The sequence below is a fragment of the Zonotrichia leucophrys genome, chromosome 27, assembly GCF_028769735.1.
Source record: "Zonotrichia leucophrys gambelii isolate GWCS_2022_RI chromosome 27, RI_Zleu_2.0, whole genome shotgun sequence".
Classification (NCBI taxonomy): Eukaryota; Metazoa; Chordata; class Aves; order Passeriformes; family Passerellidae; genus Zonotrichia; species Zonotrichia leucophrys.
In genome coordinates this window covers 2181058-2208966 of record NC_088196.1, presented here as the reverse complement: position 1 = coordinate 2208966, position 27909 = coordinate 2181058, and the positions used below count along the sequence as shown (strand labels likewise).

Below are 27909 nucleotides of genomic sequence, written 5' to 3'. Positions count from 1 at the left end.
GCAGTGCAATTTTTGTTTGTTCCTTTTCCCTTGGTGGTGACAAAGATGTCCCTCTATGTGAGGACCATGAGGCATTGAAATAACTTGCCCAGAAAGATTTTGATGCCTCAGCACTGGAAGCATGGAAGACCGGGATGGACAGAGCTTGCTGCAAGCGGGTTTAGTGGGTGTCATCAGTGCCCACCTGTTTAGGGTGGGAGGATGGGAAAGAAATGGTCTTGAAGTTGCCTTCCAGCCCAAACCATTTCTAATGAAATTTGTATTCACAGAGGCATCAGCAGTGGGACAAATGTGCTCAGTGCTGGGCATTGCAGAGTCCCCTTTGCACACAGCTGGAGCTGACTGAGTCACAGCTGCCTGGAGCCACTGGACTCTGCTCACAGAGCCCATTCCTGCAACCTTGGTTACAAAGTGTGCCATCATGAGCAACCATGACACAGGAGGAAGCCCTGATTCCTGGGAAATTGCCAACCATCACTTCCTGAGGAAAGAAGGCCATATATTGATTTTGTTTCCCAATGTACTTGTGCATGCATAACCTGTCACATTTGCTTAGCAAATTGCCTTCTTTCCAACTCCAAATTGTTATCAGTTTGGTTTTATCTTGTCTTTCTGCCTGAGAAAGGGGATTGACAGAGCAGCTTGCTGGGCACCATCCATCCAGCCAAGGGCCACCCAGCACAGCTCGCAGTCCAGCCCAGGGCAAGAGCAGAACAAGCTGCAGAAACAGGCATGGAGTGCTGACCAAAGGGAGACGTAATAGAGGGGAAACAAGACCACAAGGAACACCTTCTGTCCTCTATCCATTCCCAAAATGGGCCAGGAAAACAGGCTGCACATGAAAACTCATGGGATGTCACAAAGGGATGAGGGAGAGATGGACAGGGATATAGGAAGAATGAGATTGATGTCCTGAGTGCTTGGCCACAAAGAAACCCACAGGAATGACACAGGTTTAGGTCATGAGCCTGCATGGAATGCCACCAGACCATGATCCAAGCATTCTGCCTACTCTGACATGTTTGTATCCTGGAAATTCTTGGGACTCTCATTCCTGGCCCTAGAATAAGTGTTCAGGAAAACACAGGGCAAAAGCCAGGAAATAGAGGCTGCAGTGCAGGAAAGCAGGACACAGCCCCTACCATTAACTGGGATAGTGCACATTTGGCATGTGCTGCTCAGAAAATTATGCCTTCCGCTAAGGTGCCTGTGGGCCTGAGGCAAGGCTGGACTGGTATAAAAGGCAGCCCAAGTCTCTGCTCTCTCATCCACTTCTCTCACCTCCTCCTCTTCAGGAATCAGGTGAGCGGGAAGCCTCTTCTCCTCTTGCTTGTTTGAGACCAGCTCATGCCTGGCTGGAGGTCTCAGCTGAGAGGGGCTCTCATAGCCCAGGGCTGGGAGCTGCTTGTGCTGGGAGAGGGCAGGGGAGAGAAGGTCTTGTGCAGACAGAGAGAGGCTGGGACTTGGCTCAGGTGGCTCCTGGGCTTTGAGCTGGGCACTGCAATGGGGGCCAGGAGGTGCCTTGGCTGCAGGGTGTTTGGGTGCAGTGCTGCTTCTCATGTGTCCTCACTTTGTGCTTCTCCCTGCCCTCTGTGCCAGGTGCACCGGTGAGCCCAAGCCATGTCCTGCTGCAGGCCCTGTGACCCTTGCTGCCAGCCCTGTGGGCCCTGCCCGCTGGCCAGCAGCTGCAATGAGTGCTGTGTCAGGCAGTGCCAGAGCTCCCACGTTGTCATTGAGCCGCCTGCTGTGCTGGTGACCCTGCCTGGGCCCATCCTCAGCTCCTCCCCACAGAACACCGCCGTGGGATCCTCCACCTCTGCTGCTGTTGGCAACATCCTCAGCTGTGGCGGAGTGCCCATCAGCTCTGGGGGCCTTGACCTCTCCTGCATCACCAACTGCTATGGCAACAGTTGTTGTCGTCCCTGCTAAAGGTGCTGGTGACAACCTTGGGCAAGAACCTCCACAACCTCAGAACGTGGAGCTGCACTGAAGATGGATCTTTGGAACAATGGATTTGTGCCCTTGCTGCTGTTTCTTTCCATTCTCTTCCCTTCCCTGCCTTTCCTGTCAGCACCCCCCAAGGCCAGCCTTGTGGGACCTGTTTGCCTCCCTCCATCCCTTTGCAGGCCAGGCAAGTGGACACCCCCACTGCGCCCCTGTGTCTTCTCATTGTGTCTTCTTTCAGCTACCTCCTTCTTTTCCTTAGACTCAATAAAGCTGTTTTGCATCCAAACCTGGTCCTCTGCTTTCTCATTCCTTGTGTGGAAACTCTTCCACTCAATTCACGTCAAAAGCTAGAGGAAGCTGAGGGTGGACACTTTGTTGTGGCCTTTACTTTGTGCCTTTTTAATTGGAGCTCCCAAACACATCCCTGGCTTCCCCCAAAATTGTGATCATTAGGAGAAGATGTTGTCAAATGGTCACAGGAGTGGGAATGGGAAATAGCAGTGACTGGGATAGTCCACAACCTCCCCTCTGCAAACACCTCCTTCACATTAATCATCTGCTCAGCTTCTTAGTACAAAGGCAGAGCTGAATGTTTACACAGGATCAAATGAGCAGAAGGACAGAACCAAAACCAAAACCATCCTCACTTCCTGTTGAAGGCTGCCACTGTTTCCTCTTCTGGATTGGTAGAGGAAAAACTCCCGCATATTCCAACATCCATCTCCCAGACACAGTTAACAGATTCTGCCCACATTCCTCATTTTCACTCACAGCATGATTTTCCCACAGCTCCTGGATAATGGGGCAAAGGCCACTGCGGTCAGTGGACTGCCCCAGTCTTACAGAGACAACAAAACACTGTCATATTGAAACTTCTCCATGAGGCTAGAACAAGGACACTGGGAAAGAGCTGAGAGCCCCAAGGCAGCCTGGAGGTGGCATGAAAGGGATGGCCTGGGTTTTGGATTGTCCTTGAGAGATGTGGATGCTGTGGCCCTGTCCAGGCTCCTGCAGAGAAGGAACTGGGGGCTGAGGGTGTGTCAGTGGCTGGCACTGCTGGACGGGGAAGGCCCTCCAGGCCGTGCAATGGCTGGGCTGAGAGCTCAGCTCAGGCCCAGCTGTGCACACACAGCCAGGGCACTGACACACTGCCAGCCTGGCCAGGGGTGCTCAGAGATGAGCCCAGAGCCCAGCACACGGGCACAGGCACACAGGCACGGGGGCTGCACACAAGGGCCCTGCCCTGTGCACAACCATCCCCGTGCAGGCCAGAGGCTCTCAGGGGATGTTCCCAGCAGAGAACAAGCACAGGCATGGGCAGACACTGGCACACACTGGGCCACAGCCACAGTGCCACACACGTGATTGTGGGGGAGCACATGGGGCAGAGGCCTGAGCAAGGGATGGGAGGGAGGAGATGCTGGGGAGCTCCCAGCCAGAGCAGACTCTGTGAACACCAAGCAAGGCAGAAGCTCAGGCAGCACTGCTACAGGAGTCCCATGCACTGTGAAGGCTGAGGAGGAATGCAAAGTGGTTTTACCTCCAAGGCAAGGCATGAAGGAGAGCCGTTGGGTGATGAGACAAAGACTGGAGGGCTGGGAGCAGATGAGGCACTTCCAGGTAGCAGGAACAGAAAATAACCCAAAGAATGCCTCAGGCTGCCATCACCTGCCTCCTTGTGATCTGTTTCACACTTCATGTCTCTTACCCACACTGACACATCCTTGGCCCCAGGAATCATGGAATCGTGCATACCAGCACTCAGAAGAAGAGTCCATGAGAGAATGGGAATGAGGTAATCCAGGAAATGCAAAGTCATGGTGGAGGGAAAATCCAATCCATGCCATACCATTCCCAGAGATCTTTCCATTCATTTGGGATCATGCAGGAACATCGTCACCTGCGCAGCACAACCTGTGGGCCCTGAGGCACTGTGGGGCCAGGATAAAAGGCAGCCCAACTGGGGGCTCTCTCAACCACTTCTGTCACCTCCTGCTCCTTGGGAACCAGGTGAGTTGGAAGCCCCTTTCTCCTCCACCCTCTCCAAGGCAGCATTGAGTTTTCTGGCCATTGTTGCTGCTCCTTGTTCTTGTGGGGCTGTTCTGCACTGGTGCTGGTGTGGGCAGAGGGCAGAGCGTGTGTTCTGGCCAGAGGCTGAGGCTGGGCTGAGGGGCTGATTTTGCTGCAGCTTAGGCAGGAGCAGAGCTGGGCCTGGCTGAGCTGGGAAGGAGCGTGCTGGGCTGAGGCAAAGGCTGCCCAGGTTGGGGCTGGCCAGGCTGGAGCTGTGCAGGCAGCAGGGGCCTTGTGCTGCTGGTGGTGCCTTGCGGGCTGTGTCTGAGGTGTGCGTGTGCTCTGCTTCCTCCCTGCCCTCTGTGCCAGGTGCAGCGCCAGGCTCCAGACATGTCCTGCTCTGAGAAGTGCCAGCAGTGCCGGCCCTGCGAGCCTTGCTGCCAGTCCTGTGGGCCCTGCCCGCTGGCCAGCAGCTGCACTGAGTGCTGTGTCAGGCAGTGCCAGAGCTCCCACGTTGTCATCCAGCCGCCTGCTGTGCTGGTGACCCTGCCTGGGCCCATCCTCAGCTCCTCCCCACAGAACACCGCCGTGGGATCCTCCACCTCTGCTGCTGTTGGCAGCATCCTGAGCTGTGAGGGAGTGCCCATCAGCTCTGGGAGCTTTGACATCTCCTGCATCACCAACTGCTGTGGTGGCAGCAGATGCTGTCGTCCCTGCTAGAGATGCTGCCGGAACATCGTCAGGCAAGAACCTCGGACCGTGATGATGGAATGAAGTCAGAACTTAACACATTGGATTTAGAGCTTTGAACTATTGTTTTCTTCTCCTCCTCTCATTTTTCTCTTCCCTTCCTTTCCTGTCACCACCACTCAATGCCAACCTGGTGGGGCCAGTTGGCCTCCTTCCCTCAGCAGCCCACGACATCAGACATCCCTGCTGCATCTTCGAGGCTGCATTTGGGTGCACTCTCTGAGCCTTCCTCTTATCTTGTTTTGACTTAATAAAGTTCTTTTGCATTCAAACCTCGGCCTCTGATTTCTCTTTCCTTCTGTGACAACCCTTCCAGGTTGCTCACTGGAAAATGAGTGGAGGAAGCACAATGATGTCAACCCTGCAGTGCAATTTTTGTTTGTTCCTTTTCCCTTGGTGGTGACAAAGATGTCCCTCTATGTGAGGACCATGAGGCATTGAAATAACTTGCCCAGAAAGATTTTGATGCCTCAGCACTGGAAGCATGGAAGACCGGGATGGACAGAGCTTGCTGCAAGCGGGTTTAGTGGGTGTCATCAGTGCCCACCTGTCTAGGGTGGGAGGATGGGAAAGAAATGGTCTTGAAGTTGCCTTCCAGCCCAAACTATTTCTAATGAAATTTGTATTCACAGAGGCATCAGCAGTGGGACAAATGTGCTCAGTGCTGGGCAGTGCTGAGTCCGCTTTGGACACAGCTGGAGTTGACTCAGTCACAGCTGCCTGGAGCCACTGGACTCTGCTCACAGAGCCCATTCCTGCAACCTTGGTTACAAAGTGTGCCATCATGAGCAACCATGACACAGGAGGAAGCCCTGATTCCTGGGAAATTGCCAACCATCACTTCCTGAGGAAAGAAGGCCATATATTGATTTTGTTTCCCAATGTACTTGTGCATGCATAACCTGTCACATTTGCTTAGCAAATTGCCTTCTTTCCAACTCCAAATTGTTATCAGTTTGGTTTTATCTTGTCTTTCTGCCTGAGAAAGGGGATTGACAGAGCAGCTTGCTGGGCACCATCCATCCAGCCAAGGGCCACCCAGCACAGCTCGCAGTCCAGCCCAGGGCAAGAGCAGAACAAGCTGCAGAAACAGGCATGGAGTGCTGACCAAAGGGAGACGTAATAGAGGGGAAACAAGACCACAAGGAACACCTTCTGTCCTCTATCCATTCCCAAAATGGGCCAGGAAAAACAGGCTGCACATGAAAACTCATGGGATGTCACAAAGGGATGAGGGAGAGATGGACAGGGATATAGGAAGAATGAGATTGATGTCCTGAGTGCTTGGCCACAAAGAAACCCACAGGAATGACACAGGTTTAGGTCATGTGCCTGCATGGAATGCCACCAGACCATGATCCAAGCATTCTGCCTACTCTGACATGTTTGTATCCTGGAAATTCTTGGGACTCTCATTCCTGGCCCTAGAATAAGTGTTCAGGAAAACACAGGGCAGGAGCCAGGAAAGCAGGACACAGCCCCTACCATTAACTGGGATAGTGAACATTTGGCATGTGCTGGTCAGAAAATTATGGCTTCCACTAAGGTGCCTGTGGGCCTGAGGCAAGGCTGGACTGGTATAAAAGGCAGCCCAAGTCTCTGCTCTCTCATCCACTTCTCTCACCTCCTCCTCTTCAGGAATCAGGTGAGCGGGAAGCCTCTTGTCCTCTTGCTTGTTTGAGACCAGCTCTTGCCTGGCTGGAGGTCTCAGCTGAGAGGGGCTGTCATAGCCCAGGGCTGGGAGCTGCTTGTGCTGGGAGAGGGCAGGGGAGAGAAGGTCTTGTGCAGACAGGGAGAGGCTGGGACTTGGCTCAGGTGGCTCCTGGGCTTTGAGCTGGGCACTGCAATGGGGGCCAGGAGGTGCCTTGGCTGCAGGGTGTTTGGGTGCAGTGCTGCTTCTCATGTGTCCTCACTTTGTGCTTCTCCCTGCCCACTGTGCCAGGTGCACCTGTGACCGTGAGCCATGTCCTGCTGCAGGCCCTGTGACCCTTGCTGCCAGCCCTGTGGGCCCTGCCCGCTGGCCAGCAGCTGCAATGAGTGCTGTGTCAGGCAGTGCCAGAGCTCCCACGTTGTCATTGAGCCGCCTGCTGTGCTGGTGACCCTGCCTGGGCCCATCCTCAGCTCCTCCCCACAGAACACCGCCGTGGGATCCTCCACCTCTGCTGCTGTTGGCAACATCCTCAGCTGTGGCGGAGTGCCCATCAGCTCTGGGGGCCTTGACCTCTCCTGCATCACCAACTGCTATGGCAGCAGTTGTTGTCGTCCCTGCTAAAGGTGCTGGTGACATCCTTGGGCAAGAACCTCCACAACCTCAGAACGTGGAGCTGCACTGAAGATGCATCTTTGGAACAATGGATTTGTGCCCTTGCTGCTGTTCCTTTCCATTCTCTTCCCTTCCCTGCCTTTCCTGTCAGCACCCCCCAAGGCCAGCCTTGTGGGACCTGTTTGCCTCCCTCCATCCCTTTGCCGGCCAGGCAAGTGGACACCCCCACTGCGCCCCTGTGTCTTCTCATTGTGTCTTCTTTCAGCTACCTCCTTCTTTTCCTTAGACTCAATAAAGCTGTTTTGCATCCAAACCTGGTCCTCTGCTTTCTCATTCCTTGTGTGGAAACTCTTCCACTCAATTCACGTCAAAAGCTAGAGGAAGCTGAGGGTGGACACTTTGTTGTGGCCTTTACTTTGTGCCTTTTTAATTGGAGCTCCCAAACACATCCCTGACTTCCCCCAAAATTGTGATCATTAGGAGAAGATGTTGTCAAATGGTCACAGGAGTGGGAATGGGAAATAGCAGTGACTGGGATAGTCCACAACCTCCCCTCTGCAAACACCTCCTTCACATTAATCATCTGCTCAGCTTCTTAGTACAAAGGCAGAGCTGAATGTTTACACAGGATCAAATGAGCATAAGGACAGAACCAAAACCAAAACCATCCTCACTTCCTGTTGAAGGCTGCCACTGTTTCCACTTCTGGATTGGTAGAGGAAAAACTCCCGCATATTCCAACATCCATCTCCCAGACACAGTTAACAGATTCTGTCCACATTCCTCATTTTCACTCACAGCATGATTTTCCCACAGCTCCTGGATAATGGGGCAAAGGCCACTGCGGTCAGTGGACTGCCCCAGTCTTACAGAGACAACAAAACACTGTCATATTGAAACTTCTCCATGAGGCTAGAACAAGGACACTGGGAAAGAGCTGAGAGCCCCAAGGCAGCCTGGAGGTGGCATGAAAGGGATGGCCTGGATTTGGAATTGTCCTTGAGAGATGTGGGTGCTGTGGCCCTGTCCAGGCTCCTGCAGAGAAGGAACTGGGGGCTGAGGGTGTGTCAGTGGCTGGCACTGCTGGGCAGGGAAGGCCCTCCAGGCCGTGCAATGGCTGGGCTGAGAGCTCAGCTCAGGCCCAGCTGTGCAAACACAGCCAGGGCACTGACACACTGCCAGCCTGGCCAGGGGTGCTCAGAGATGAGCCCAGAGCACAGAGCCCAGCACACGGGCACAGGCACACGGGCACGGGGGTTGCACACAAGGGCCCTGCCCTGTGCACAACCATCCCCGTGCAGGCCAGAGGCTCTCAGGGGCTGTTCCCAGCAGGCCACAAGCATAGACATGGGCAGACACTGGCACACACTGGGCCACAGCCACAGTGCCACGCACATGATTGTGGGGGAGCACATGGGGCAGAGGCCTGAGCAAGGGATGGGAGGGAGGAGATGCTGGGGAGCTCCCAGCCAGAGCAGACTCTGTGAACACCAAGCAAGGCAGAAGCTCAGGCAGCACTGCTACAGGAGTCCCATGCACTGTGAAGGCTGAGGAGGAATGCAAATTGGTTTTACCTCCAAGGCAAGGCATGAAGGAGAGCCGTTGGGTGATGAGCCAAAGACTGGAGGGCTGGGAGCAGATGAGGCACTTCCAGGTAGCAGGAACAGAAAATAACCCAAAGAATGCCTCAGGCTGCCATCACCTGCCTCCTTGTGATCTGTTTCACACTTCATGTCTCTTACCCACACTGACACATCCTTGGCCCCAGGAATCATGGAATTTTGAATACCAACACTCAGAAGAAGTATCCATGAGGGACTGGGAATGAGGTAATCCAGGAAATGCAAAGTCATGGTGGAGGGAAAATCCAACTCATGCCATACCATTCCCAGAGATCTTTCCATTCATTTGGGATCATGCAGGAACATCGTCACCTGCGCAGCACAATCTGTGGGCCCTGAGGCACTGTGGGGCCAGGATAAAAGGCAGCCCAACTGGGGGCTCTTTCAACCACTTCTGTCACCTCCTGCTCCTTGGGAACCAGGTGAGTTGGAAGCCCCTTTCTCCTCCACCCTCTCCAAGGCAGCATTGAGTTTTCTGGCCCTTGCTGCTGCTCCTTGTTCTTGTGGGGCTGTTTTGCGCTGGTGCTGGTGTGGGCAGAGGGCAGAGCGTGTGTTCTGGCCAGAGGCTGAGGCTGGGCTGAGGGGCTGATTTTGCTGCAGCTTAGGCAGGAGCAGAGCTGGGCCTGGCTGAGCTGGGAAGGAGCGTGCTGGGCTGAGGCAAAGGATGCCCAGGTTGGGGCTGGCCAGGCTGGAGCTGTGCAGGCAGCAGGGGCCTTGTGCTGCTGGTGGTGCCTTGCGGGCTGTGTCTGAGGTGTGCGTGTGCTCTGCTTCCTCCCTGCCCTCTGTGCCAGGTGCAGCGCCAGGCTCCAGACATGTCCTGCTCTGAGAAGTGCCAGCAGTGCCGGCCCTGCGAGCCTTGCTGCCAGTCCTGTGGGCCCTGCCCGCTGGCCAGCAGCTGCACTGAGTGCTGTGTCAGGCAGTGCCAGAGCTCCCACGTTGTTATTCAGCCGCCTGCTGTGCTGGTGACCCTGCCTGGGCCCATCCTCAGCTCCTCCCCACAGAACACCGCCGTGGGATCCTCCACCTCTGCTGCTGTTGGCAGCATCCTGAGCTGTGAGGGAGTGCCCATCAGCTCTGGGAGCTTTGACATCTCCTGCATCACCAACTGCTGTGGTGGCAGCAGGTGCTGTCGTCCCTGCTAGAGATGCTGCCCGAACATCGTCAGGCAAGAACCTTGGACCGTGATGATGGAATGAAGTCAGAACTTAACACATTGGATTTAGAACTTCAAACTGTTCTTTTCTTCTTCTCCTTGTCTCATTTTTCTCTTCCCTTCCTTTCCTGTTAACATCACATGATGCCAACATGGTGGAGCCTGTTGGCCTCCTTCCCTCAGAAGCCCATGACATCAGACATCTCTGCTGCATCTTAGTTGCTGCACTTCGGTGTACTCTCTGAGCCTTCTTCTTCTCTTCCCCTGATTCAATAAAGTTCTTTTGCATTCAAACCTCGGCCTCTGATTTCTCTTTCCTTCTGTGACAACCCTTCCAGTTGCTCACTGGAAAATGGTGGAGGAAGCACAATGATGTCATCCCTGCAGTGCAATTTTTGTTTGTTCCTTTTCCCTTGGTGGTGACAAAGATGTCCCTCTATGTGAGGACCATGAGGCATTGAAATAACTTGCCCAGAAAGATTTTGATGCCTCAACACTGGAAGCATGGAAGACCGGGATGGACAGAGCTTGCTGCAAGCGGGTTTAGTGGGTGTCATCAGTGCCCACCTGTTTAGGGTGGGAGGATGGGAAAGAAATGGTCTTGAAGTTGCCTTCCAGCCCAAACCATTTCTAATGAAATTTGTATTCACAGAGGCATCAGCAGTGGGACAAATGTGCTCAGTGCTGGGCAGTGCTGAGTCCGCTTTGGACACAGCTGGAGCTGACTCAGTCACAGCTGCCTGGAGCCACTGGACTCTGCTCACAGAGCCCATTCCTGCAACCTTGGTTACAAAGTGTGCCATCATGAGCAACCATGACACAGGAGGAAGCCCTGATTCCTGGGAAATTGCCAGCCATCAGTTCCTGAGGAAAGAAGGACATATTTTGATTTTGTTTCCCGATGTACTTGTGCATGCATAACCTGTCACATTTGCTTAGCAAATTGCCTTCTTTCCAACTCCAAATTGTTATCAGTTTGGTTTTATCTTGTCTTTCTGCCTGAGAAAGGGGATTGACAGAGCAGCTTGCTGGGCACCATCCATCCAGCCAAGGGCCACCCAGCACAGCACGCAGTCCAGCCCAGGGCAAGAGCAGGAACGAGCTGCAGAAACAGGCATGGTATGCTGACCAAAGGGAGACGTAATAGAGGGGAAACAAGACCACAAGGAACACCTTCTGTCCTCTATCCATTCCCAAAATGGGCCAGGAAAACAGGCTGCACATGAAAACTCATGGGATGTCACAAAGGGATGAGGGAGAGATGGACAGGGATATAGGAAGAATGAGATTGATGTCCTGAGTGCTTGGCCACAAAGAAACCCACAGGAATGACACAGGTTTAGGTCATGAGCCTGCATGGAATGCCACCAGACCATGATCCAAGCATTCTGCCTACTCTGACATGTTTGTATCCTGGAAATTCTTGGGACTCTCATTCCTGGCCCTAGAATAAGTGTTCAGGAAAACACAGGGCAGGAGCCAGGAAATAGAGGCTGCAGTGCAGGAAAGCAGGACACAGCCCCTACCATTAACTGGGATAGTGCACATTTGGCATGTGCTGGTCAGAAAATTATGGCTTCCACTAAGGTGCCTGTGGGCCTGAGGCAAGGCTGGACTGGTATAAAAGGCAGCCCAAGTCTCTGCTCTCTCATCCACTTCTCTCACCTCCTCCTCTTCAGGAATCAGGTGAGCGGGAAGCCTCTTCTCCTCTTGCTTGTTTGAGACCAGTCCTTGCCTGGCTGGAGGTCTCAGCTGAGAGGGGCTGTCATAGCCCAGGGCTGGGAGCTGCTTGTGCTGGGAGAGGGCAGGGGAGAGAAGGTCTTGTGCAGACAGAGAGAGGCTGGGACTTGGCTCAGGTGGCTTCTGGGCTTTGAGCTGGGCACTGCAATGGGGGCCAGGAGGTGCCTTGGCTGCAGGGTGTTTGGGTGCAGTGCTGCTTCTCATGTGTCCTCACTTTGTGCTTCTCCCTGCCCTCTGTGCCAGGTGCACCGGTGAGCCCGAGCCATGTCCTGCTGCAAGCCCTGTGACCCTTGCTGCCAGCCCTGTGGGCCCTGCCCGCTGGCCAGCAGCTGCAATGAGTGCTGTGTCAGGCAGTGCCAGAGCTCCCACGTTGTCATTGAGCCGCCTGCTGTGCTGGTGACCCTGCCTGGGCCCATCCTCAGCTCCTCCCCACAGAACACCGCCGTGGGATCCTCCCTCTGCTGCTGTTGGCAACATCCTCAGCTGTGGCGGAGTGCCCATCAGCTCTGGGGGCCTTGACCTCTCCTGCATCACCAACTGCTATGGCAGCAGTTGTTGTCGTCCCTGCTAAAGGTGCTGGTGACATCCTTGGGCAAGAACCTCCACAACCTCAGAACGTGGAGCTGCACTGAAGATGCATCTTTGGAACAATGGATTTGTGCCCTTGCTGCTGTTCCTTTCCATTCTCTTCCCTTCCCTGCCTTTCCTGTCAGCACCCCCCAAGGCCAGCCTTGTGGGACCTGTTTGCCTCCCTCCATCCCTTTGCCGCCAGGCAAGTGGACACCCCCACTGCCCCCTGTGTCTTCTCATTGTGTCTTCTTTCAGCTACCTCCTTCTTTTCCTTAGACTCAATAAAGCTGTTTTGCATCCAAACCTGGTCCTCTGCTTTCTCATTCCTTGTGTGGAAACTCTTCCACTCAATTCACGTCAAAAGCTAGAGGAAGCTGAGGGTGGACACTTTGTTGTGGCCTTTACTTTGTGCCTTTTTAATTGGAGCTCCCAAACACATCCCTGGCTTCCCCCAAAATTGTGATCATTAGGAGAAGATGTTGTCAAATGGTCACAGGAGTGGGAATGGGAAATAGCAGTGACTGGGATAGTCCACAACCTCCCCTCTGCAAACACCTCCTTCACATTAATCATCTGCTCAGCTTCTTAGTACAAAGGCAGAGTTGAATGTTTACACAGGATCAAATGAGCATAAGGACAGAATCAAAACCAAAACCATCCTCACTTCATGTTGAAGGCTGCCACTGTTTCCTCTTCTGGATTGGTAGAGGAAAAACTCCGGGCATATTCCAACATCATCTCCAGACACAGTTAACAGATTCTGTCCACATTCCTCATTTTCACTCACAGCATGATTTTCCCACAGCTCCTGGATAATGGGGCAAAGACCACTGCGGTCAGTGGACTGCCCCAGTCTCACAGAGACAAAAAACCACTGTCATATTGAAACTGAAACTTCTCCATGAGGCTAGAGCAAGGACACTGGGAAAGAGCTGAGAGCCCCAAGGCAGCCTGGAGGTGGCATGAAAGGGATGGCCTGGATTTGGAATTGTCCTTGAGAGATGTGGGTGCTGTGGCCCTGTCCAGGCTCCTGCAGAGAAGGAACTGGGGGCTGAGGGTGTGTCAGTGGCTGGCACTGCTGGGCAGGGAAGGCCCTCCAGGCCGTGCAATGGCTGGGCTGAGAGCTCAGCTCAGGCCCAGCTGTGCACACACAGCCAGGGCACTGACACACTGCCAGCCTGGCCAGGGGTGCTCAGAGATGAGCCCAGAGCACAGAGCCCAGCACACGGGCACAGGCACACGGGCACGGGGGTTGCACACAAGGGCCCTGCCCTGTGCACAACCATCCCCGTGCAGGCCAGAGGCTCTCAGGGGCTGTTCCCAGCAGGCCACAAGCACAGGCATAGGCAGACACTGGCACACACTGGGCCACAGCCACAGTGCCACACACATGATTGTGGGGGAGCACATGGGGCAGAGGCCTGAGCAAGGGATGGGAGGGAGGAGATGCTGGGGAGCTCCCAGCCAGAGCAGACTCTGTGAACACCAAGCAAGGCAGAAGCTCAGGCAGCACTGCTACAGGAGTCCCATGCACTGTGAAGGCTGAGGAGGAAGGCAAATTGGTTTTACCTCCAAGGCAAGGCATGAAGGAGAGGCGTTGGGTGATGAGCCAAAGACTGGAGGGCTGGGAGCAGATGAGGCACTTCCAGGTAGCAGGAGCAGAAAATAACACAAAGAATGCCTCAGGCTGCCATCACCTGCCTCCTTGTGATCTGTTTCACACTTAGTTCATGTCTCTTACCCACACTGACACATCCTTGGCCCCAGGAATCATGGAATCTTGTATGCCAACACTCAGAAGAAGGATCCATGAGGGAATGGGAATGAGGTAATCCAGGAAATGCAAAGTCATGGTGGAGGGAAAATCCAATCCATGCCATACCATTCCCAGAGATCTTTCCATTCATTTGGGATCATGCAGGAACATCGTCACCTCCACAGCAAAAACTGTGGGCCCTGAGGCACTGTTGGGGCCAGGATAAAAGGCAGCCCAACTGGGGGCTCTTTCAACCACTTCTGTCACCTCCTGCTCCTTGGGAACCAGGTGAGTTGGAAGCCCCTTTCTCCTCCACCCTCTCCAAGGACAGCATTGAGTTTTCTGGCCCTTGCTGCTGCTCCTTGTTCTTGTGGGGCTGTTTGCCTGGTGCTGGTGTGGGCAGAGGGCAGAGCGTGTGTTCTGGCCAGAGGCTGAGGCTGGGCTGAGGGGCTGATTTTGCTGCAGCTTAGGCAGGAGCAGAGCTGGGCCTGGCTGAGCTGGGAAGGAGCGTGCTGGGCTGAGGCAAAGGATGCCACATTGGGGCTGGCCAGGCTGGAGCTGTGCAGGCAGCAGGGGCCTTGTGCTGCTGGGGTGCCTTGCGGGCTGTGTCTGAGGTGTGCGTGTGCTCTGCTTCCTCCCTGCCCTCTGTGCCAGGTGCAGCGCCAGGCTCCAGACATGTCCTGCTCTGAGAAGTGCCAGCAGTGCCGGCCCTGCGAGCCTTGCTGCCAGTCCTGTGGGCCCTGCCCGCTGGCCAGCAGCTGCACTGAGTGCTGTGTCAGGCAGTGCCAGAGCTCCCACGTTGTTATTCAGCCGCCTGCTGTGCTGGTGACCCTGCCTGGGCCCATCCTCAGCTCCTCCCCACAGAACACCGCCGTGGGATCCTCCACCTCTGCTGCTGTTGGCAGCATCCTGAGCTGTGAGGGAGTGCCCATCAGCTCTGGGAGCTTTGACATCTCCTGCATCACCAACTGCTGTGGTGGCAGCAGATGCTGTCGTCCCTGCTAAGGATGCTGCTGCCAACATCCTCATGCAAGAACTTTGGACCGTGATGATGGAATGAAGTCAGAACTTAACACATTGGATTTAGAGCTTTGAACTATTGTTTTCTTCTCCTCCTCTCATTTTTCTCTTCCCTTCCTTTCCTGTCACCACCACTCAATGCCAACCTGGTGGGGCCAGTTGGCCTCCTTCCCTCAGCAGCCCACGACACCAGACATCCCTGCTGCATCTTAGAGGCTGCATTTGGGTGCACTCTCTGAGCCTTCCTCTTATCTTGTTTTGACTTAATAAAGTTCTTTTGCATTCAAACCTCGGCCTCTGATTTCTCTTTCCTTCTGTGACAACCCTTCCAGGTTGCTCACTGGAAAATGAGTGGAGGAAGCACAATGATGTCATCCCTGCAGTGCAATTTTTGTTTGTTCCTTTTCCCTTGGTGGTGACAAAGATGTCCCTCTATGTGAGGACCATGAGGCATTGAAATAACTTGCCCAGAAAGATTTTGATGCCTCAGCACTGGAAGCATGGAAGACCGGGATGGACAGAGCTTGCTGCAAGCGGGTTTAGTGGGTGTCATCAGTGCCCACCTGTCTAGGGTGGGAGGATGGGAAAGAAATGGTCTTGAAGTTGCCTTCCAGCCCAAACCATTTCTAATGAAATTTGTATTCACAGAGGCATCAGCAGTGGGACAAATGTGCTCAGTGCTGAGCAGTGCTGAGTCCGCTTTGGACACAGCTGGAGCTGACTCAGTCACAGCTGCCTGGAGCCACTGGACTCTGCTCACAGAGCCCATTCCTGCAACCTTGGTTACAAAGTGTGCCATCATGAGCAACCATGACACAGGAGGAAGCCCTGATTCCTGGGAAATTGCCAGCCATCACTTCCTGAGGAAAGGAGGCCATATATTGATTTTGTTTCCCGATGTACTTGTGCATGCATAACCTGTCACATTGGCTTAGCAAACTGCCTTCTTTCCAACTCCAAATTGTTATCAGTTTGGTTTTATCTTGTCTTTCTGCCTGAGAAAGGGGATTGACAGAGCAGCTTGCTGGGCAACATCCATCCAGCCAAGGGCCACCCAGCACAGCTCGCAGTCCAGCCCAGGGCAAGAGCAGAACAAGCTGCAGAAACAGGCATGGTATGCTGACCAAAGGGAGACGTAATAGAGGGGAAACAAGACCACAAGGAACACCTTCTGTCCTCTATCCATTCCCAAAATGGGCCAGGAAAACAGGCTGCACATGAAAACTCATGGGATGTCACAAAGGGATGAGGGAGAGATGGACAGGGATATAGGAAGAATGAGATTGATGTCCTGAGTGCTTGGCCACAAAGAAACCCACAGGAATGACACAGGTTTAGGTCATGAGCCTGCGTGGAATGCCACCAGACCATGATCCAAGCATTCTGCCTACTCTGACATGTTTGTATCCTGGAAATTCTTGGGACTCTCATTCCTGGCCCTAGAATAAGTGTTCAGGAAAACACAGGGCAGGAGCCAGGAAATAGAGGCTGCAGTGCAGGAAAGCAGGACACAGCCCCTACCATTAACTGGGATAGTGCACATTTGGCATGTGCTGGTCAGAAAATTATGGCTTCCACTAAGGTGCCTGTGGGCCTGAGGCAGGGCAGGACTGCTATAAAAGGCAGCCCAAGTCTCTGCTCTCTCATCCACTTCTCTCACCTCCTCCACCTCTTCAGGAATCAGGTGAGCGGGAAGCCTCTTCTCCTCCTGCTTGTTTAAGACCAGCTCTTGCCTGGCTGGAGGTCTCAGCTGAGAGGGGCTGTCATAGCCCAGGGCTGGGAGCTGCTTGTGCTGGGAGAGGGCAGGGGAGAGAAGGTCTTGTGCAGACAGAGAGAGGCTGGGACTTGGCTCAGGTGGCTCCTGGGCTTTGAGCTGGGCACTGCAATGGGGGCCAGGAGGTGCCTTGGCTGCAGGGTGTTTGGGTGCAGTGCTGCTTCTCATGTGTCCTCACTTTGTGCTTCTCCCTGCCCTCTGTGCCAGGTGCACCTGTGAGCCCCAGCCATGTCCTGCTGCAGGCCCTGTGACCCTTGCTGCCAGCCCTGTGGGCCCTGCCCGCTGGCCAGCAGCTGCACTGAGTGCTGTGTCAGGCAGTGCCAGAGCTCCCACGTTGTCATTGAGCCGCCTGCTGTGCTGGTGACCCTGCCTGGGCCCATCCTCAGCTCCTCCCCACAGAACACCGCCGTGGGATCCTCCACCTCTGCTGCTGTTGGCAACATCCTCAGCTGTGGCGGAGTGCCCATCAGCTCTGGGGGCCTTGACCTCTCCTGCATCACCAACTGCTATGGCAGCAGTTGTTGTCGTCCCTGCTAAAGGTGCTGGTGACATCCTTGGGCAAGAACCTCCACAACCTCAGAACGTGGAGCTGCACTGAAGATGCATCTTTGGAACAATGGATTTGTGCCCTTGCTGCTGTTCCTTTCCATTCTCTTCCCTTCCCTGCCCTTCCTGTCAGCACCCACCAAGGCCAGCCTTGTGGGACCTGTTTGCCTCTCTCCATCCCTTTGCCGGCCAGGCAAGTGGACACCCCCACTGCGCCCCTGTGTCTTCTCATTGTGTCTTCTTTCAGCTACCTCCTTCTTTTCCTTAGACTCAATAAAGCTGTTTTGCATCCAAACCTGGTCCTCTGCTTTCTCATTCCTTGTGTGGAAACTCTTCCACTCAATTCACGTCAAAAGCTAGAGGAAGCTGAGGGTGGACACTTTGTTGTGGCCTTTACTTTGTGCCTTTTTAATTGGAGCTCCCAAACACATCCCAGGCTTCCCCCAAAATTGTGATCATTAGGAGAAGATGTTGTCAAATGGTCACAGGAGTGGGAATGGGAAATAGCAGTGACTGGGATAGTCCACAACCTCCCCTCTGCAAACACCTCCTTCACATTAATCATCTGCTCAGCTTCTTAGTACAAAGGCAGAGCTGAATGTTTACACAGGATCAAATGAGCATAAGGACGGAATCAAAACCAAAACCATCCTCACTTCATGTTGAAGGCTGCCACTGTTTCCTCTTCTGGATTGGTAGAGGAAAAACTCCCTCATATTCCAACATCCATCTCCCAGACACAGTTAACAGATTCTGTCCACATTCCTCATTTTCACTCACAGCATGATTTTCCCACAGCTCCTGGATAATGGGGCAAAGACCACTGCGGTCAGTGGACTGCCCCAGTCTTACAGAGACAACAAAACACTGTCATATTGAAACTTCTCCATGAGGCTAGAGCAAGGACACTGGGAAAGAGCTGAGAGCCACAAGGCAGCCTGGAGTGGCATGAAAGGGATGGCCTGTGTTTGGAATTGTCCTTGAGAGATGTGGGTGCTGTGGCCCTGTCCAGGCTCCTGCAGAGAAGGAACTGGGGGCTGAGGGTGTGTCAGTGGCTGGCACTGCTGGACAGGGAAGGCCCTCCAGGCCGTGCAATGGCTGGGCTGAGAGCTCAGCTCAGGCCCAGCTGTGCACACACAGCCAGGGCACTGACACACTGCCAGCCTGGCCAGGGGTGCTCAGAGATGAGCCCAGAGCCCAGAGCCCAGCACACGGGCACAGGCACACGGGCACGGGGGTTGCACACAAGGGCCCTGCCCTGTGCACAACCATCCCCGTGCAGGCCAGAGGCTCTCAGGGGCTGTTCCCAGCAGAGAACAAGCACAGGCATGGGCAGACACTGGCACACACTGGGCCACAGCCACAGTGCCACGCACATGATTGTGGGGGAGCACATGGGGCAGAGGCCTGAGCAAGGGATGGGAGGGAGGAGATGCTGGGGAGCTCCCAGCCAGAGCAGACTCTGTGAACACCAAGCAAGGCAGAAGCTCAGGCAGCACTGCTACAGGAGTCCCATGCACTGTGAAGGCTGAGGAGGAATGCAAAGTGGTTTTACCTCCAAGGCAAGGCATGAAGGAGAGCCGTTGGGTGATGAGACAAAGACTGGAGGGCTGGGAGCAGATGAGGCACTTCCAGGTAGCAGGAGCAGAAAATAACACAAAGAATGCCTCAGGCTGCCATCACCTGCCTCCTTGTGATCTGTTCCACACTTAGTTCATGTCTCTTACCCACAATGACACATCCTTGGCCCCAGGAATCATGGAATCGTGCATACCAACACCCAAAAGAAGTATCCGTGAGGGATTGGGAATGAGGTAATCCAGGAAATGCAAAGTCATGGTGGAGGGAAAATCCAATCCATGCCATACCATTCCCAGAGATCTTTCCATTCATTTGGGATCATGCAGGAACATCGTCACCTCCACAGCAAAAACTGTGGGCCCTGAGGCACTGTTGGGGCCAGGATAAAAGGCAGCCCAACTGGGGGCTCTTTCAACCACTTCTGTCACCTCCTGCTCCTTGGGAACCAGGTGAGTTGGAAGCCCCTTTCTCCTCCACCCTCTCCAAGGCAGCATTGAGTTTTCTGGCCATTGTTGCTGCTCCTTGTTCTTGTGGGGCTGTTCTGCACTGGTGCTGGTGTGGGCAGAGGGCAGAGCGTGTGTTCTGGCCAGAGGCTGAGGCTGGGCTGAGGGGCTGATTTTGCTGCAGCTTAGGCAGGAGCAGAGCTGGGCCTGGCTGAGCTGGGAAGGAGCGTGCTGGGCTGAGGCAAAGGCTCTCCAGGGTGGGGCTGGCCAGGCTGGAGCTGTGCAGGCAGCGGGGGCCTTGTGCTGCTGGGGGTGCCTTGCGGGCTGTGTCTGAGGTGTGCGTGTGCTCTGCTTCCTCCCTGCCCTCTGTGCCAGGTGCAGCGCCAGGCTCCAGACATGTCCTGCTCTGAGAAGTGCCAGCAGTGCCGGCCCTGCGAGCCTTGCTGCCAGTCCTGTGGGCCCTGCCCGCTGGCCAGCAGCTGCACTGAGTGCTGTGTCAGGCAGTGCCAGAGCTCCCACGTTGTTATTCAGCCGCCTGCTGTGCTGGTGACCCTGCCTGGGCCCATCCTCAGCTCCTCCCCACAGAACACCGCCGTGGGATCCTCCACCTCTGCTGCTGTTGGCAGCATCCTGAGCTGTGAGGGAGTGCCCATCAGTTCTGGGGGCTTTGACATCTCCTGCATCACCAACTGCTGTGGTAGCAGCAGATGCTGTCGTCCCTGCTAAAGATTCTCCCGCAAACATTCTTGGGCAAGAATCTCCAAGAACGCAGGATATGGTGCTAGAATGAAAATGGAATTTTGGATTGTTGAATTTAAGGCTTTGGACTATTGTCTCCTTTTCCTTCTCCTCTTTTTTCTCTCTTCCCTTCCCTTCCTGTCACCACCACTCAATGCCAGCCTAGTGGGACCTGATGGATTCCTTCACTCGACAGCCCAGGACATCAGACATCCCCACTTCATAGTTGTGGCTTCCCTCAGGGGCTGTCTTTGAGCCTTCTCCTTCTCTTCTTTTGACTCAATAAAGTTCTTTCGCATTCAAACCTTGGCCTCTGATTTCTCCTTCTTTCTGTTTCAAGTCTTGTAGTTTGCTCACTGGAAAAAGGGTAGAGGAAGCACAGCATTGCAATCCCTGCAGTGCAATTTTGTTTGTTCCCTTTCCCTTGGTGATGACAAAGATGTCCCTCTCTGTTAGGACAGTGAGGCATTGAAATAAGTTGCCCAGGAATGGTTTAGAGTCCACAGCCCTGCAAGTGTGCAAGAATGGGATGGACACAGCTTGGTGCAATCTGGTTTAGTGGGTGCCATCAGTGCCCCTCTGTTGAGGGAAGGAGGACAAGAAAGAAATGGTCTTGAAGTTGCCTTCCAGACCAAACCATTTCTAATGAAATCTGCTCTCACAGAGGCATCAACAGAGTGACAAATGTGCTCAGTCCTGGGCAGTGCTGAGTCCCCTTTGGACACAGCTGGAGATGACTCGGTCACAGCTGCCTGGAGCCACTGGACTCTGCTCACAGAGCCTATTCCTGCAGCCTTGGTTATAAAGTGTGCCATTATGAGCAACCATGACACAGGAGGAAGCCCTGATTCCTGGGAAATTGGCAGCCATCACTTCCTGAGAGAAGGAGGCAATACATCGATTTTCTTTCCCAGTGCACTTCTGCATGCATCATCTTTTCCTTTTGTTTTAGCAAACTGCCTTCTATCAAGCTTCAAGTTGTGATCAGTTGGGTTTTATCTTGTCTTACTGCCTGAGAAAGGGGATTGACAGAGCAGCTTGCTGGGCACCATCCGTCCAGCCAAGGGCCACCCAGCACAGCTCGCAGTCCAGCCCAGGGCAAGAGCAGGAATGAACTGCAAAAACAGGCATGGTATGCTGACCAAAGGGAGACGTAACAGAGGGGAAGCAAGGCCACAAAGAACACCTTCTGTCCTCTATCCATTCCCAAAATGGGCCAGGAAATCAAGCTGCATGTGAAAACTCATGGGATGTCACAAAGGAATGCGGTAGAGATGGGCAGGGATATATGAAGAATGAGATTGATGTCCTGAGTGCTTTGCCACAAAGAAATCCACAGGAATGACACAGGTTTGGGTTGTGAGCCTGAATGGAATGCCACCAGACCATGATCCAAGCATTCTGCCTACTCCGACGTGTTTATATCCCAGAAATTCTTGGAACTCTAATCCTGGCTGTAAAAGGAGTCTTTAGATAGGAACGCACAGAGAAGAAGCCAGGAAATAGAGGCTGCAGTGCAGGAAAGCAGGACACAGCCCCTACCATTAACTGGATGGTGCACATTTGGCATGTGCTGGTCAGAAAATTATGGCTTCCACTAAGGTGCCTGTGGGCCTGAGGCAAGGCTGGACTGCTATAAAAGGCAGCCCAAGTCTCTGCTCTCTCATCCACTTCTCTCACCTCCTCCACCTCTTCAGGAATCAGGTGAGTGCGAAGCCTCTTCTCCTCCTGCTCCTGCTGCTGCTGTTTAAAGGCAAGCTCTTGCCTGGTTGGAGGTCTCAGCTGAGAGGAGCTGTCTGAGTGCAGGGCTGGGAGCTGCTTGTGCTGGGAGAGGGCAGGGGAGAGAAGGTCTTGTGCAGACAGAGAGAGGCTGGGACTTGGCTCAGGGTGCTCCTGGGCTTTGAGCTGGGCACTGCAATGGGGGCCAGGAGGTGCCTTGGCTGCAGGGTGTTTGGGTGCAGTGCTGCTTCTCAGGTGCCCTCACTTTGTGCTTCTCCCTGTCTTTCATTCTAGGTGCACCTGTGAGCCCGAGCCATGTCCTGCTGCAAGCCCTGTGACCCTTGCTGCCAGCCCTGTGGGCCCTGCCCGCTGGCCAGCAGCTGCAATGAGTGCTGTGTCAGGCAGTGCCAGAGCTCCCACGTTGTCATTGAGCCGCCTGCTGTGCTGGTGACCCTGCCTGGGCCCATCCTCAGCTCCTCCCCACAGAACACCGCCGTGGGATCCTCCACCTCTGCTGCTGTTGGCAACATCCTCAGCTGTGGCGGAGTGCCCATCAGCTCTGGGGGCTTTGACATCTCCTGCATCACCAACTGCTATGGCAACAGTTGTCGTCCCTGCTAAAGCTGCTGTCAACATCCTTGGGCAAGAACCTCCACAACCTCAGAACGTGGAGCTGCACTGAAGATGGATCTTTGGAACAATGGATTTGTGCCCTTGCTTTACTGGTGTTTTCTTCCACTCATTTCCCATGCCTTCCCTTTCTGTCTGCACCACCGAATGCCAGCCTAGTGTTTGCCTCCCTCCATCCCTCTGCAGGCCAGGCAAATGGACACCCCTACTGGGCACCTGTGGCTGCTCCTTTTGTCCTCTTTCAGCTACCTTCTTCTCTTCCTTAGACTCAATAAAGTTGTTTTGCATCCAAACCTGGTCCTCTGCTTTCTCATTCCTTGTGTGGGAAATCTTCCACTCAACTCAGGGCAAAAGCTGGAGTAAGCTGATGGTTGACACTCTGTGGTGGCCTTTACTTTTTCTCTTTTCTATTGGAGCTCCCAAACACATTCCTGGCTTTCCCAAAATTGTGATCATTAGGAGAAGATGATGTCAAATGGTCACAGGAGTGAGAGTGGGAAACAACAGTGCCTGGGCATATTCTACAACCTCCTCCCTCACATTTGCCTTCTGCCCTGCTTGTACCCAGACAGGAAGGGCTATGTTTTGTCACAGGATCAACTGAGCATGGGGACAGGACCAAAACCAAAACCATCCTCCCACCATGCTGGAGTCTACCAGTGTTTCCCCTTCTGGATATGGGAGAGGACAAACTCTCTCATCTTTCTGGCCTCCACTTCCCAGACACAGTCAAATGTTTTTCTCCACTTGACTCATTCTTTTTGACAGCACCATTTTCCCACAGCTCCTGGCTCATGACAAAGGCCACTGTGGCCAGAGGACTCCCCCATCTCCTCAGAGACACAAGAACCCTGTCACCTCAAAGCCTTCACATGAGGCAGGAACAAGGACCATGGGAAACAGCTGAGGGCTGCAAGGCTGCCTGGAGGCAGCATCAAAAGGGATGGGCTGGTGTCCTGGGTTTACTATAGATGCTTTTATCCCAAATTGACTTGTTTTCTTTATGCTGAACAATAAGTTTTCCACCTTTAAGACTTGATTCAGAGAGTGAAGTGGGCAGAGAAGAAGTGTGCAATTTGTTTTCAAACACTGCACTCACTCTCCACATTCCTGCTCCTGGACTGTTGCTGTCTGCAGATGGACAGACAGTAGGACAGAACTCTCCTTTGTTTCTTTGTTTTAGTTAGTTTAGCTAGCTGTGGCAAAGATGTTCCTTGGACTGTGGGTTTTTTCCCTTTTCTTTGGACCTTTTGACATCTTTGAACACACAGCAGAGCGCCAGCGGCTCCACCTCTGGCCCACTAGGCCGGGCCTGGCCCGCGACATTTCCAGCACTGGAGGGACTGAAAACAGACTGAGAGAGCTGAGATGCAACCCAGGGAGGGGATTTTCTGAGTTTTCCATTTCTTGGGGAGAAGCAAGACTTTTTATTGTTTAATATTTTTTAGGTTTTATTGTTTAATAAACAGTTTTTCCCACTTTTCTCTGAGGAGGTATTTTCTCCTGAACCAGTTGGGAGAGGAGCCAATTGAATCTGCTTTTCTAGAGGAAACCCTTTGGGGATTCTCTCAAAAATTTACCCTGAAGTAAGACACTCAGGTTTGGGATTGTCCTTGAGAGATGTGGGTGCTGTGGCCCTGTCCAGGTTGCTGCAGAGAAGGAACTGGGGGCTGAGGGTGTGACAGTGGCTGGCACTGCTGGGCAGGGAAGGCTCTCCAGGCCGTGCTCCCAGCCAGAGCAGATTCTGGGAACACCAAGCAGGACAGAAGCTCAGGCAGCACTGCTACAGGGGTCTCACTAGGATTTTGCAGGATGATGAGGAGAGCAAAGAGGTTTCATCAAGTAGTGAAGTCACATAGTGGGGCCGATTTTTTCATGAGTAAAAGAAGTGAGGGCTGAGAGGAGAGGAGGCCCCTCCAGTCAGCAAGGATTGCAAAAATCTGGCAGCATTACAAAACTCCAGTACTGTGCCCCAGGCTGGCATCACCTGCCATATTTGGATCCATTGTGCACTTAGTTTATGTCTTATGACTACACTGACACACCCTTTCCCCAGGAAGCATGGAATCTCACATACCGGCACTGAGAAGAAATATTCGTGAGGCTGTTGGCTGAAATCAAGTATTCCTGACTCCCACTCACCCCCTTTCACCCCCCATTTCTGTCAAGCTTGGGAGCCATCTTCCTCTCCTGGTAGATTTAGTGGAGTACTGAGGGATGTGTTTGTGAGCTCCATGAGAAAAGGCACAAAGTAAAGTTCCCCTCTAGGGAGTCCCAAGCTCTGCATACTCCACCTTTTGCCCCAAGCTCATGGGAGAAGGTGGCACAGATAACAAGAGAATCAGAGGCCAAGTCTTGGATGCAAAACAACTTTATTGAGACTAAAGAAGAAAAAGGAGGTGGATCCAGAGAGCACCAGGAGCAGCCACTAAGGTGCAGTGGGGGTGGCAATTGCTGATTTCCAGAGCAAGGGAGGTAGAGAAGCCAACTGGTCCCCCTAGGCTAGCACTGAGTGCTATTGACTGGAAAGGAATGCAAGAGACAGAACAGAGGAGAAGAAGGAAATAGAAGTGAGAGGCCCTACATACAGTCCCAAAATTCCGTCTTCATTTCAGCTCCAAGTTCTGAGGTTGTGGAGGTTCTTCCTTAAGGATGTTGCCAGCAGATTTAGCAGGGGCGACAGCATCTGCTGCCACCATAGCAGTTGGTGATGCAGGAGATGTCAAAGCCCCCAGAGCTGATGGGCACTCCCTCACAGCTCAGGATGCTGCCAACAGCAGCAGAGGTGGAGGATCCCACGGCGGTGTTCTGTGGGGAGGAGCTGAGGATGGGCCCAGGCAGGGTCACCAGCACAGCAGGCGGCTGAATAACAACGTGGGAGCTCTGGCACTGCCTGACACAGCACTCAGTGCAGCTGCTGGCCAGCGGGCAGGGCCCACAGGGCTGGCAGCAAGGGTCACAGGGCTTGCAGCAGGACATGGCTCAAGGTCACAGGTGCACCTAGAATGGAAGACAGGGAGAAGCACAAAGTGAGGACACATGCGAAGCAGCACTGCATCCAAACACCCTGCAGCCAAGGCACGTCCTGGCCCACATTGCAAAGCCCAGCTTAAAGCCCAGGAGCCACCTCAGCCAAGCCTCAGCCTCTCTCTGTCTGCACAAGACCTTCTCTCCCCTGCCCTCTCCCAGAACAAGCAGGTCCCAGCCCTGGGCTATGACAGCCCCTCTCAGCTGAGACCTCCAGCCAGGCAAGAGCTGCTCTTGATTCAGCAGGAGGAGGAGACAAGGCTTCGCACTCACCTGATTCCTGAAGAGGTGGAGGAGGTGAGAGAAGTGGATGAGAGATCAGAGACTTGGGCTGCCTTTTATACCAGTCCTGCCCTGCCTCAGGCCCAGAGGCATCTTAGTGGAAGCCATAATTTTGTGACCAGCTCATTTCAAATGTAAACTATCCCAGTTAATGGTAGGGGCTGTGTGCTGGTTTCCTGCATTTCTGCCTTTTCATTTCCTGGCTTCTGCCATGTGCCTTCCCATTTCCTATCTGAAGAGTCATGTTAGGTCCAGGATGTGAGTTCCAAGAATTTCCAGGATGTAAACAGGTCAGCACAGGCAAAGTGCTTGGATCATGGTCTGGTGACATTCCACGCAGGCACGTGATGTTCACTTGTGTCATCCCTGTAGGATTCTTTGTGACAAAATTTTCAGTGCATCAGGCTTGTTCTTCTTGCCCACAGGCACAAGGGCAGCCATGTGAGATAAGAGGAAGCATCCTTTTCTCCTTCGGCCCCGTCTCTCTCTGGCAAAGACTGAAACTCTTTGTTTCACTCAGATGAGCTTCTGCTTGCAGGGTATCTTTCTTCTTGCTGGATTTACCGTATCTCAGGGAAATTGTGCTGGTCTCATTGACCTCATCCTATTTCTGTACACTTTCTGTGGGTGCTTTGGGAAGACAAGAGCATTTCTGTAGCTGGGTTCCTTCACAGGTGCTTGAGTTCTCTTCTCTCAGAGCTGTCCCCAACAAGTCAACAGCGTGCTCAATTTTTGACAGTTTTATTTTACAAATGTTCAGATTCCAAGGTCCAAGAGAGGCCTTCCTAAGTGCATATATGTCAGTCTGTGCATGTGTGCACCGTGAGGGTATAGGAATGTGCCCCCTGTTGACAGAGTGAACAAATTATCCTTTGTCTCCTTAAGGAAAAAAGCCCAGAAGTTTCTCTCCTCAATTGGGTAAAAAGATACCTCATAAGACCTTGAAGACTTCACCTCAAACCTAAAGATACCCAATTGGACAGAAGTCAAAAAGTCCCACCTAAGCAATTTTCTAGAAAAAGAAGAAAACAAAAGAAGTAATCACTTTTATAGTGTGTTTTTACCAGGAGCAAGAGCCTCTTACCCCTAACTCAGTTCTCTGTAAAGAGCTTTGTTATTTCACCTTTTATTAAAACTTTTCTGTTTCCAACACTACCTCAAAAGCCATCCTACTAATTTTATACCATCAAAGTAGCTAAGCTATCTCAAGTGTGTTATATTTCTCTAAGAATTCATAAGACCTGGCTGGAGGATGAAATATAATATGAGGGCACATGAAGGTTCTCATTGTTTGTCTCCCTGTGGCGTGTCTTTTAATCCCACAGAGGCACTGGCTGCCCTGGAGAGCCAATGTACAGCTGAACAGTGCTGCTTTGACCTTACAGAGAAATGTCTGGAGAACTGAAATGCAAATTCTGCCTCCTCTACCCTCCACGTCTTGCTTTATGTTCAGAGAGAAAGCCCAGAAATCCTGCCAGCAGGCCTTCATCCCAAATGGATTCCCCTCTGCTGGAGGGTTGCTGGTGAGTGGGTGTCATGTCCCACGCATAAGGGGGAAGGAACTGCCAGGATTTGTACATGATGGTGGTTGAGAGGAAAAACAAAGTCAGAGACTCCACAGAAGATTTCACATTTTATTAATAAATTGCACACTTGGCATTGAAATACGAGTAGGAATAGGAATAGGAATTGGGAAGGGCAAGGTCAAGGCAACGGCCAGGCCAAGGTGGACAGGGAAGAGAAAATAAGATGGGAAACAACTCGAGGCTCGAGGCAGTTGGCTAAAGCAAAAGGGTGCATAACAATGTGCAGTTGAAATTTTTATTCTTCTGATTGTGCTTCACACTGTGTAGGACACTCTCCCTTAAGTAAAAATGGTGAGGTTTGGTAGCTGGGGCAGAAAACTGTAGGAATGGGCTCTGGGACAAGAGTCCAGTGTCTCCCACCACATGTGACTGAGTCAGCTCCAGCTGTGTCCAAAAGGGGCTCAGCACTGCCCAACACTGAGCACATTTGTCACACTGATAATGCCTCTGTGAAAGCAGATTTCATTAGAAATGGTTTGGGTTTGGGAGGAAAGGGCTTAAAGCAGAAGAATTAGGAGGATGAATGTAGGTTTGCTGAAATGACTTTGCAGCTGAGGATGCCAAAGCATGGAGGATATCAATGTGGGAAAAACCATAAAGGATGCCTTCTGCTGTTTTAATCTGTGTTCGGAGAAGCAGAATCTCTGTGTGGAGACAATGCCAGTGTTTGGAGAGACTTGGAGGGCCATCTCATGGACATGCTTGAGCTTCCTGTTTTGGGAGAGAGAAAAATCAAAGCTCAGAGATCACAA

At 53.0% G+C, this 27909-nt stretch overlaps 3 protein-coding genes and 3 pseudogenes across 3 annotated transcripts; all 6 read left to right on the top strand.

Annotated features, from left to right (window-relative positions):
• The first annotated feature begins 1169 nt into the window (after positions 1-1169).
• Positions 1170-1929, top strand: LOC135458586 (feather keratin Cos2-2-like; annotated as a pseudogene).
• Positions 1930-3501: 1572 nt separating this feature from the next.
• LOC135458297 (feather keratin Cos2-2-like) lies at positions 3502-4677 on the top strand. The gene is made up of 2 exons (XM_064733364.1): positions 3502-3567; positions 4327-4677. Exons 1-2 carry the CDS (start codon positions 3502-3504, stop codon positions 4675-4677), a joined length of 417 nt encoding a protein of 138 aa, XP_064589434.1.
• A 1542-nt stretch (positions 4678-6219) lies between these two features.
• LOC135458523 (feather keratin Cos2-2-like) lies at positions 6220-6979 on the top strand (annotated as a pseudogene).
• A 1579-nt stretch (positions 6980-8558) lies between these two features.
• LOC135458296 (keratin-associated protein 5-1-like) lies at positions 8559-14816 on the top strand. The gene is made up of 4 exons (XM_064733363.1): positions 8559-8624; positions 9384-9715; positions 11425-11431; positions 14466-14816. Exons 1-4 carry the CDS (start codon positions 8559-8561, stop codon positions 14814-14816), a joined length of 756 nt encoding a protein of 251 aa, XP_064589433.1.
• Positions 14817-18720: 3904 nt separating this feature from the next.
• On the top strand, positions 18721-19901 carry LOC135458295 (feather keratin Cos2-2-like). The gene is made up of 2 exons (XM_064733362.1): positions 18721-18786; positions 19551-19901. The coding sequence occupies exons 1-2, from the start codon at positions 18721-18723 to the stop codon at positions 19899-19901; spliced, it is 417 nt and encodes a 138-aa protein (XP_064589432.1).
• Positions 19902-21481: 1580 nt separating this feature from the next.
• LOC135458503 (feather keratin Cos1-1/Cos1-3/Cos2-1-like) lies at positions 21482-22253 on the top strand (annotated as a pseudogene).
• Positions 22254-27909: the final 5656 nt, after the last annotated feature.

Bases quoted from the DNA above. Each gene is read 5' to 3' on its own strand.
- LOC135458297 (XM_064733364.1), top strand. From the start codon at position 3,502: ATGAAGGAGAGCCGTTGGGTGATGAGACAAAGACTGGAGGGCTGGGAG. The intron at 3,568-4,326 runs GTAGCAGGAACA...CCTCTGTGCCAG, and splicing joins AGCAGATGAGGCACTTCCAG to GTGCAGCGCCAGGCTCCAGA.
- LOC135458295 (XM_064733362.1), top strand. From the start codon at position 18,721: ATGAAGGAGAGCCGTTGGGTGATGAGACAAAGACTGGAGGGCTGGGAG. The intron at 18,787-19,550 runs GTAGCAGGAGCA...CCTCTGTGCCAG, and splicing joins AGCAGATGAGGCACTTCCAG to GTGCAGCGCCAGGCTCCAGA.
- LOC135458296 (XM_064733363.1), top strand. From the start codon at position 8,559: ATGAAGGAGAGCCGTTGGGTGATGAGCCAAAGACTGGAGGGCTGGGAG. The intron at 8,625-9,383 runs GTAGCAGGAACA...CCTCTGTGCCAG, and splicing joins AGCAGATGAGGCACTTCCAG to GTGCAGCGCCAGGCTCCAGA.